An 11,136-nucleotide genomic window follows, 5' to 3' on the forward strand; every position below is an offset into this window, starting at 1 on the left:
ACCTTATATTCAAATACAGCTTTTTCTTTTAATACTTCTGATGTTATCAGAGTAAGCATAAATTGTATAATTGAGATTGAAATATGTCTACAGTGAAAAGTAAACAAGAGAAAAACAGTTTGGTAATGGCCACACCTTTATTTTTATTGGAGTTTTATTTTGACAAGGGTTGGCAATTAATGAAATTTCAGAAAATGAAATTCAGTAAATTAAATTTCAGATTCAGAAAAGGAGTATATTTGCAGCACATTAATTAATTCCATGCCCTATCTTTTTGCTTTACATTAGTATATCTCTTTAAGGAATTATTGACTTCTTCTTTTAACCACTGAAATGTGTGAAACCCCAGTTTATTGTGCTGCAGGGAAAACAGATCTTTCTCTTTAGGTATTCTAGAAAAATGCTGGCTACTGAGGGCAGATAGCATAATCTAACATCAGCATTATGTTTAGTATCAAAGAGCTGTGAGATGCTCTTATATACAGATTTCTCTACTAGAAACCATATAGTCCTCATTTCCAAAAGGTCACATATGTTTTCTCTTTTTATAGTGTGAGCTCTTAAAGGAAAGGGACTTGCCTTACTCATTTTTTATCATGAGAGTCTGATGTATTTGCTGGATTTGTAAATTGGGATGCATGTGACAAGGTATTCAGTTTCATTGTAAGTTATCTAACAGCACTTTTCAAGGTATGAAAACTGACTTTTTATCTGGTCCAGTGGTAGCCTGGGCTAAGCATCTTAGGCACTGCTTGATTGCTGTGCTAGGATGTGAATCTAAAAACAAAGCAAAGGCCAAATACACAATGTTCCTCAGAGCCAAGATCAACAAATACAGAGAGGTCATCTTTAAATAGAGCCAATTCAAATATGTAATGTGGTAAAAAGCCAAACAGAAGTAAAGAGAGTGGTTAGAAAAATTCCCAGGTCAGTGAATGACCAACTATATTCTGGTTTCTAGAATGAAACTGTAGACTTTGGAGGAGGTTTCAGAAATTTAAAACTATAGAATGCAAATGGGCCAGAGGTGTCTTCATGGGTTATTTTATGGTTATGACTTTATTAGTCAGCTCCAGATAAGATTATCAGTACTCTCAATCTTGGGCAATTGAGGAGTTTACCAAAGAGAACTTTTTTTCTTTTCTTTCTTTTTTTTAATTTTTTTTTTTTTTTAGTTATAGATGGACATACTACCTTTAATTACTTATTTATTTTTATGTGGTGCTGAGGATCGAACCCAATGCCTCATGTATACTAGGTGAGCGCTCTACCACTGAGCCATAACCCCAGCTCTTTTTCTTTTCTTTTTATTAGAGCAGTATAATTGTACATCATATTTGGGTTCATTTTGACAAAATCATACATGCAAGGAATTAGATTTTAATCCTCTTTCATCTCCCCTATTCTTCCCTCCTCCCTCCCTGCTAAGTGTACTTCATTTTTATTGTATCAGATTGCAGTGTGATGAGTAAGGGGATTTACTTAAAAGATAATCAATAACTTTTTTGACTGAATTAAAAAGCTATTCAATTTATTAAAATCAGACGTATTCTCCTTGGAAAATTATTATATCTCTGTGTCTCTTTATTTTTCTGTAGTTATCTTTCTGGCTGTATCTGTCTATCATCAATTATATGTGTGTGTGTGTGTGTGTGTGTGTGTGTGTGTACATATAGATAGATGCTCTTAAAAAGTTTTTCTTTTGTTACGTTATTTTCTAAGACAAAATGGGTGAGAGAATACTAAAGTTGTTAAATTTTTTTTTTTTTGCTGTTCAAGGTGTTCACATTATACCAAAAGTCATGCATGATTTAAGAATTTAAATTCCACCAATAAATTTTTTCTTATAAATAGGAAAAACAGAAACAAACTAACTCTTGGGTTTAGTAAAAAAGAAGTGGTGTTACCACTAGCCCTGATATAGAAGCAGTGAAGGGGGGAAGGAACCTCTGTCGGTATTTGTAAGAAAGCTTTATGTAGCAAGCTGTCCAGCTTGCTGTAATGTGTGAGGAAGAGGTAAATCCTGCATCTTGTTCTTTCACCACCCACTTCAGCCATCCTGGTGGTGCCTCCCATTGGCTGAGCCCAGTTAGAAGTCAGTGACAAGGGAGGCTCATGAAGTTTGCAGGTCTGTCCCAGCTCAGAGCATTCTGAAGCTGGAAAATGGATCCAGACAGCAAACAGAAAATGACTGTGACTTTCGGTTTTTGTTTGTGTTAGAGAGGAGTCAGTGACGAGGAGCAAAGTGGAATTGAGCGGTAAGTTCATTTAGCAAATGTTCCACAAATATTTATATAGTTCTCTTTATGTTCTGCAGGTGCTTGACTACAATAGTGAACAAATAGACCAAGATCCGTGCTCCATGCACTTTCCATTCTAGTAGGGAGAGGCAGACATTAAGTAGTCAGTATGAAGAATAAGTACATTTTCCAGTGTATTAGAAAGTTATGTATACCATGAAAAAAGAAAAAAAAGTAGAGCCAATAAAGAGAATTGGGAACATAAGAGCAGAGGCAGGATTTAGGGTTCGGTTTGGTGACATTTGAGCACACTAGAAATAAGCAGGGGAGAGAGCCCTGCAAACATCCTGGGGAAGAGTTTCTAAGGCAGGGAAAGACCAGTGCAAAAGCCCTCAGTGGGAACATGCCTGACTTGTTGGAGAGGCAGCAGAAGTGGAGCAGGAAGCAGAAAGGAGCGTGGGAGGAGTGAAGCCAGAGATAAAAGGGCATTTGAGTACATGGGGCTAGCAGGTAGTCCTAGAGACCTTTCAGAGATAAAAGGGCATTTGAACACATGGGGCTAGCAGGTAGTCCTAGAGACCTTTGCTCTGCTGTGAGTAAATGAGCACCATTGCTAGGCTTTGGGCAGCGCATGGTCTGTTTGTTGCACTCAGTATTTATAGGGCTTACTTTGCCACCACGTCATGAGTAGATAGATAGTAGAGGGCAGGAACAGAACCAGGAAAGGTTATTGTGCAGGGCACAGAGGAGAGTGGGAAATGGTCCAGTTATGGATAGATACTGAAGGTAGAGTCAGGATTTCCTGGTGATTTGATGGTGAGAATGTGAGACAGAAGTTAGATGGGTTTATTACTTTTGTGCTACGTAAGTGTATGGATGGAGCTGTCATCAGGTGAGATGGTGAAGGCACAGGAAGTTGGGGGGGGGTAGAATTGTTAACCTCAAGAACTGTGGGCCTAGTCAGGTATTAGGAGTAGGTTCAAAGAAGAAATTAGTAAATAAAGAATAGTTGGAAGGCATGTGTGCGCGCTCAAGCATCAGGGAGATGGAAAAGCTTCAGTGATCTGGCGACCTCTAGTGGATAAGTGTATTATTAACCTGTAGGGAATTACCGTATCTCCAAAGTTCATTCTTGAAAATAACTTAGGTTATTTAGACTTTAGTTTTTGTTCGAAACATGTTGGAAATAAATAATAAATGATATAGCTATTGTTTATATACATGTGTAATGTGAAATATCATCAGCTCCAATATTTAAAGGCTACAAGTAAAAAACAAGTTTAATAGAAGCTGGACAATTACCTGTTACTTGGACACTACAGGATTATAGAGGGAGTTAAGAGACATGGAAGTGATACATTCTAAGAATTAAGAAGAAACCATTTGATCTTGGATGCACACTTGTGGGCATGAATAGTGGAGTGAAAGTGGAGAAAATGTGATTGTTTGAAGAAATGCCAGTGATTTGTCACACAGCCTGCCACATTTAGCACCTTTGCTGGTCCAACAAGTGGGTATCACCAGTGACATCAGATTATCCCCCAGTGCACCGTCCCACTGAGTTCTTTTGCCAAAGTCGGAACTCTGCAGCGGATCTGCTTCTGTATTGGGATGTGCAACAATTGTCTTACGAATGAATAGTTTCCCCTAGATACTTCTTGATTTCTATTTCATTCCCACCAGTAACCTCTACGTTAGTTCAGATGCTCATCATTGCTTGTTCGAGCTGCATCAAGCCTTTGAACTGTTCCCTCGGCCTTTTGTTTCTGAATCTCTTCAGTTAATACTATATCCTGTTATCCTTCTGCTTTAAGTTACTCCCAGGGTCTCCGTGTCCTTCTGGGTGAAGTCCCATGAGGCAGACCCCAACCTGGCCTTTCTCCCACCCCTGCTGCCCTGCCTCTGCCTCCAGTTCAGGTTGACGCTTCCTGATTGTCTCGGTGAGGATGTCCAGCTAGCTGCCTCTTGCCCTCAGACTGCCTCCTCCACTCTACTCTCAAAATGTGTTTTTTACTTCTATCCCTTAAGGGCCACCTTCTTGTGTAAGGCCTTCCCTTCAGTAAGGCTTTTTCTGCCTTGTTTCTCCTCCAGCAGTGGGGTTCTCAGCCTGCAGCGTGCTCATACCACTTCACGCACATTTAGCATGTTCCCCTCTGCTGTCATGGTGGGTTTGCAGGTTTACTTCCTCTGTACTCCCAGAGCTATTCAGGGTGCAAGACCAGACCTTATTCATGGTTGTAGCCCCAGAGCCTGACATTCCAGCCCTGATTGTTAGGTAAATGAATCCTTTAGGCCACACAAATTCCATAGGGACTGAACCATCAGAGAACTAAAGGAGTTGGGAAGGGAATAAGTGAAGACTTCTGTTTCTGGGAGATATTTAGGCCTTTATTACTTTATTTCTCTTCCTCTGTCTCTATTTTTCTTCTTACAATCTTGGGAATTGAACTCAGGGGTACTCTAACACTGAGATATCTCCCCAGCTCTTTTTTATTTTTTTTATTTTAGAAACAGGGTCTTCCAAAGTTGCCCAGGCTGTCCTCCAACTAATGATCTCATGCCTAAGCCTTCTGAGTCACGGGGAGTGGAGGCATGAGCTGCTGTACCTGGCTACATTTCTGTCTTTTAAAAAAATCTCTATTGAAGTATAGTATGTAGTTATATAGAAAAGTGGACATATCCCAAATGTAGATGAAGTTTTGTCAGCTACACGTCCATGTAACCAGCACCCAGATGAAGAAATGGGTATGACCAGTTCTCCAGAAAGCCCCCTTCCTGCTCCTGCTGGTCACTGCTCTCCTTTCCCACTACCAAAGTTAATCTTTATCCTCTCTTCTGATCTCATGCATTAGTTTCGTCTTATTTTGAAGTTAATATTAAAGGAATAATGCAGTATGTACCCTTTTGTGTCTGACATCTTTTGCTCAACATATCATCCAAGATTCATGCATTGTTTGCTAGTGGTTATGAAGCCTTCATTCTCATTACTGTACTGTGTTTCATTGTGTAGATAAACCATTATTTATTTATTTGCAATGGGCATTTGGAAAACTCCTGTTTTAGCCATAATGAACAGTTGCTATTTTGAGTATCTTGTCTCTTGGTAAACATTAAGGATGTATTGGGTACAGACCCTAGAGTGGATTTGCTGGCTCATAACATATTCGAATATGTTCAACATTAATAGATTCCTTTAACAGTTTTTCCAAAGTGGACGTATTTATTTTTTATTTATATATGACAGCAGAATGCATTACAATTCTTATTACACATATAGAGCACAATTTTTCATATCTCTGATGTATATTCACACCAATTTGTATCTTCATACATGTACTTTGGATAATAATGATCATCACATTCCACCATCATTTCTAACCCCATACCCCCTCCAACCCCTCTGCCCTATCTAGAGTTTGTCTATTCCTCCCATGCTCCCTCTCCCTGTCCCACTATGAATCAACTTCCTTATATCAAAGAACATTTGGCATTTGGTTTTTGGGGATTAGCTAACTACATTTAGCATTATCTTCCCTAACTTCATCCATTTACCTGCAAATGCCATGATTTTTATTCTCTTTTATTGCTGAATAATATTCCGTTGTGTATATATACCACATTTTTTTTTATCCATTCATTTATTGAAGGCCATCTGGGTTGGCTTCACAGTTTAGCTATTGTGAATTGTTCTGCTATAAACATTGATGTGGCTGTGTTCCTGTAGTATGCTGTTTTTAAGTCCTTTGGGTATAGATTGAGGAGAGGGATAGCTGGGTCAAATGGTGGTTCCATTCCCAGACTTCCAAGAAATCGCCATACTGCTTTCCATATTAGCTGTACTAGTTTGCAGTCCCACCAGCAATGTATGAGTGTACCTTTTTCTCCACATCCTTGCCAATACTTGCCAAAAATATGCATTGGAGAAAAGATAGCCTCTTCAACAAATGGTTCTGGGAAAACTGAAAATCCATATGCAACAAAATGAAATTAAACCCCTATCTCTCACCATGTACAAAACTCAACTCAAAATGGATCAAGGATTTAGGAATAAAACCAGAGACCCTGCATCTAATAGAAGAAAAGTAGGTCCTAATCTCCATCATGTGGGATTAGGCCCCAACTTCCTTAATAAGACTCCTTTGGCTCAAGAATTAAAATTAAGAATCAATAAATGGGATGGATTCAAACTAAAAAGTTTCTTCTCAGCAAAAGAAACAATCTGTGAGGTGAATATACATTTTTGGGAGCAAATTTTTACCTCTCACACATCAGATAGAGCACTAATCTTTAGGGTATATAAAGAACTCAAAAAGTTAAACGCCAGAAAAATAAATAACCCAATCAATAAATGGGCCAAGGACCTGAACAGACACTTCTCAGATGATATACAGTCAATCAGCAAATATATGAAAAAAATGTTCATCATCGCTAGCAATTAGAGAAATGCAAATCAAAACCACTCTAAGATTTCATCTCACTCCCTTCAGAATGGCAGCTATTATGAATCCAAAGTGGAAGTATTGATTTTTAATCTCCTTAGCATATATGAGAGTTCTGGTGTTTTACACACTTGCCAACACTTGGCATTTTCTTCTTTGTTATTTAGCCCTTTTTTTATGTTTGTAGTGGTGTCTCGGGATATTCAACATTAAAACCATTTCACCCTTAAAAATAATTTCATAGCTTAAAGTCAAGTATTCTTTGTTATCTTAGAAATGTTTCCTTCCTCTAGTTGATTAAAATATTTCTGATATTTTTAAGGGGAGAGGGATTAGGTGACTGAAAATGGAGAAATGTTTATTCAAGTTTAAATCTTTCTTGTCATAGTGATTTTGCTTGAAATTTTTGCTTTGAAAATGATGATAGAAATAAAGAAGAAATGCACAAACAGGAGGCCTTTACCTAATTAATTAAAAAAACAAATGCCAAACCACCTGCACCATGTCTAAGAATAAATTGAACTCCAACTTTAAAAAAATAGAGATATTAAACAAAAATATATGTGATTTAACAGATACAGGATTACTTTTGCTACCTATAATCTTTTCATTGTTTATTATTACTCTCCTAATGGGGGGGTAAAGAATGTACAAGTATGTAAATGTTCTCGAACAAAATATCTATAAAACTGTAAAAATGTCCATAGCTATTTGTAACTTGAGTTCATATTTCAATGAGTATGTCTTTCTTTTATTTCTTAAATACAAGAATGGCCCTCTTTCCTTTTTTGCACAGAAGGAGGTTCTCCATCTAAATCTTTCTTTGGGGTCAGTATTTCACCACCCCAAAGCACAGAACAAAAACCAATTAACCTCTTTGCTTTGATTACAACCCAGGATCGTTTTGTGGTAAGGGAAAGAACAAAATATACAGTAAAAGTAGAAGATTGATGTGGGTTTACATATTGGCTATGTCCTTACTGCCTGAGATTTTGGAGAAAAAGTCACTTAAACCTTTTTTTTTTTTTTGGTACCCAGGCCTAAACTCAGCCACGCTTGACTACACTGAAGATTGAACTTTGGCACTCGACCACTGAGCCACATCCCCAACCCTATTTTGTATTTTATTTAGAGACAGGGTCTCACTGAGCTGCTTAGCACCTTGTTTTGCTGAGCCTGGCTTTGAACTTGCAATCCTCCTGCCTCAGCCTCCTGAACCGCTGGGATTATAGCCATGGGCCACTTTTGAGCTTTAGTTTCCTCAACTGTAAAATAAGACTAGCCACCCTGCATATTTCTTTGAGTGGCAGGGGATAGAGAGAATTTGGATGACATTCCTTAACAGAGGAGCATTTCCTTTTCTCCAAATAAATGAAATTCCATCTTTTTACAAAAATGTGATAACAGTGTTGTGTCAGATGTTCCTGTGATTTTAAGCTACCTTCGTTTTCCTTCTAGGGTTGATAACTTTGGCTTGGGTCTTTTACTTCGATCCAAGCAAATAAAACGCATGGTCTCTTCCTACGTAGGAGAAAATGCCGAATTTGAACGGCAGTTCTTATCTGGTGAATTAGAAGTGGAGCTGACACCTCAGGTGAGATTTCGCTGCTCTCCTTTCACAATGCTAGCTTGTTGAAAAGTGTACTCTTTCTCCTTAAAAGTTTCTTTGTACAAGACAGAGGATATGTTATTTTACCAAACCAAGGAATTGTGTTTATAAGTCAGATGTATTGATCACTAGAGGATGAGTATTTTATACCACTGTATACCGAAGAGGGAGGTAGAAATACCTATGTTTCAGGGTAAATTCCAGGTTTGAAATGATAATGTCCCCTGTGCCAGAAGCAAGCAATAGGCCTTGCTGAAAGGTTCAAGGATTGTCCTATAGAAGTCATTTTCTAGGAATCACCGAGTTAGAATTTGTGAGTGATCAGGTCTTGCTGAGGCACAGGAGCAATGAAGCCCGAAGAGGGTGAAACTGATGACATCACCAAGTATGGAGATCAGAGCCCAGTCCCCTGGGGACTGATGGTATAATAAGAAGCAAGCAATTACCTCGGTTTATCTAGCAAGTGTCCACTTGTTTTCTGCCTCACCTCCTAATGCATTGAAGAATTTGTCATAAAAGGAGGCGGTCTTTTGAATCTATCTGGGTTAAGTGGGGTCTACAAGTTACCTGTGCTGGTCTTCCACCTGGACATGTTCTGCCTTCATCTCTGATGTGGAACCTGCTGCTCTACTTGAAAAGACTGTTACATCCAACTTCACCACGATGGTAATAATGTAATGTAGCAGAATATTAAAAAAATATTTTTCAGTAATTAAATCAGGTATATACTGGTCTAGAGAAAGCGTGAATGGAGGGCTGTTCTTTGTAAATGAGGTTTTACGCAATTGTAGGCACACCTGGTCACCCTATAGCATTGAACTCTATTTGTCATAGCATTTCCCTACATTATTCTGTAAGGGTCCGGCGAAGCATCGGAGGAAGAGACCACCAAGAGACTGACTCATGCAATTGCAGAAGGGGATTTATTGAGATTCCAGCATGCTGGGCCTCCGTGCTCACTCAAGAAGGGAGAGCAGCTCAGAGCCCAGAGCAGGGGCTGAGCACTGCTTAAGTACACTTCTTGGGGAGGGCGGGGACTTTACATACATCACAGTCTCCTTTAACAAATCATCATACACCGCGGGAAAATCAAACAACAATTCCTAAACATGATTAGTTCATTCATTGGTGGGAACAGGTCGGGCGGGGGTGATTGGTTACTCCTAAGCGGGGTACACATTCAAACTGATTGGTTTAGGCCCTGTGATGCCTACGTGCAAGATCGCACAGGGCCCTAGGCTATTAATCAACTAAATGGCCAGTAGGGCGTTGTCTTAACTGCCTCAGGAATTTCAGGTTCTGGGTGTAGCAGAGGAATTTAACAATACCTAGTCCTTCACTTTTTAACTCAGGCCTTGCAGCTTAGGAACTTTACAATGCCCGGTCTTTTACATTTTAACTTAGGCTTTGCAGTTTAGAAGCAGCTTAGAAACTTTACCCTTTCAATTCTTACTCAATTTCCATTTAAACTTTGTGAAAAGACAAAGAATGCTTTCCTAGTCTGTTTAGGCTGCTATAACCAAATAGCATCATCTAGGTGGCTTGAACACCAGAAGTTTATTTCTCATAGTTTGGGAGGCTGGAGGGTTCAAGATCAAGGTGCCAGTAAGTTCATCTTCTGGCGATGGCTCTCTTCCTGGCTTGTGATGGTTAACTTCTTTCTGAGTTCTCTCACAACGGGTGACAAGGTGAGGGGGCGAATAAGAGTATGAGCAAACTCACTGTGTCTCTTCTTATAAGGACGCTAGTCCTATAAGATCATTTATGACACTTTCAACCTTAATTATCTCCTTGTGGGCCCATTCTCTAAATATAGTCACTTTGGGAGGGTGAGGGCTTCAACTTAGGAATTTAAGAGGCTCTCAGTACAGTCTGTGGCATATTCTTCTCCTTTTTACATTATAGGATGAGATACTTTATTCTGTGGGTTGTGGAGTTATTTAAAATTAACCTTTGTTACCTTTTGTATCTTCTACATTATACCCTAGTTTGTCAGAGGACATGTCAGGGTTCTCTGGAGGAACAGAATCAGTAGGAAGTATGATAATAAAAAGAGGATTTATTAGATTGGCTTATGTGACCAGAAGCTGGATAGTCCACAATGGCCGTCTGCAGGCTGGAGAGCTAGAGGAACCAGTAGCTGCACAAACCAAGAGGCTGAAGCCTCAGAATAAGAGGGATCAATGGTACTGCCCTAGTCTGAGACTGAAGGCTTCTGGAAACTCCCTGGAGAATCACTGGCAGAGTCTGCTTCAGAAGAGTGAAGAAAAAAACATCTGATATTCTCAGAGGATTGCAGCAGCAATCAAGAAGAATTGAGTTTGCATCTGATGTTGCTTCCTTGTTCTTCCAACTTTTATTCCATCCAAGCCCTCAACCTATTGGACGGTATTCCCTGTGCTTAGGAAGGAGATGTCTCCACTTCAGTTGGCTGTCCCACATTTCAGTCATTCCTACACACACCCTGATTGACACACCCAGAAGCCACTGAATCATTGGCATCTCTTAATCCAATAGAGTTGACAATTCAAATTAACCATTACAGGTCATATAAAAGGGGAGGAACTTACTTAATATTTTTTTCTTTTCTTTTTTTCTTTTTTTTTTTTTTAAGCTTGCATCCTATTTTGCAGCCCAAGAGCCCAAAGAGGAAGTGTTGATGAAGTGGTAGGGATTAGGACTCCTTTATGCAGTGAAGGTGGGAGCCTGGTGGTACCCTGCAGAGGGTCCGTCTGCAGAAATATTCTACTCTCAGGCTCTTACTCAACTGCACAGAGAAGTAGAGTATTCTGATAGAGTGTGTGTGTGTGTGTGTAATATATATATATATATATATATATATATATAT

At 39.2% G+C, this 11,136-nt stretch overlaps 1 protein-coding gene across 1 annotated transcript in view; it reads left to right on the forward strand.

The window, feature by feature from the left end:
- The window catches only part of Oxct1 (3-oxoacid CoA-transferase 1), a 136,697-nt gene that overhangs the window by 13,325 nt on the left and 112,236 nt on the right, over nt 1–11,136 (forward strand). The window contains exon 4 of the mRNA XM_015490474.2: nt 8,138–8,273. Within this exon, the coding sequence (XP_015345960.1) occupies nt 8,138–8,273 (136 nt within the window). The remainder of the gene's footprint in view (nt 1–8,137; nt 8,274–11,136) is intronic.

Source organism: Marmota marmota, unplaced genomic scaffold (genome assembly GCF_001458135.2).
Source record: "Marmota marmota marmota unplaced genomic scaffold, marMar, whole genome shotgun sequence".
Classification (NCBI taxonomy): Eukaryota; Metazoa; Chordata; class Mammalia; order Rodentia; family Sciuridae; genus Marmota; species Marmota marmota.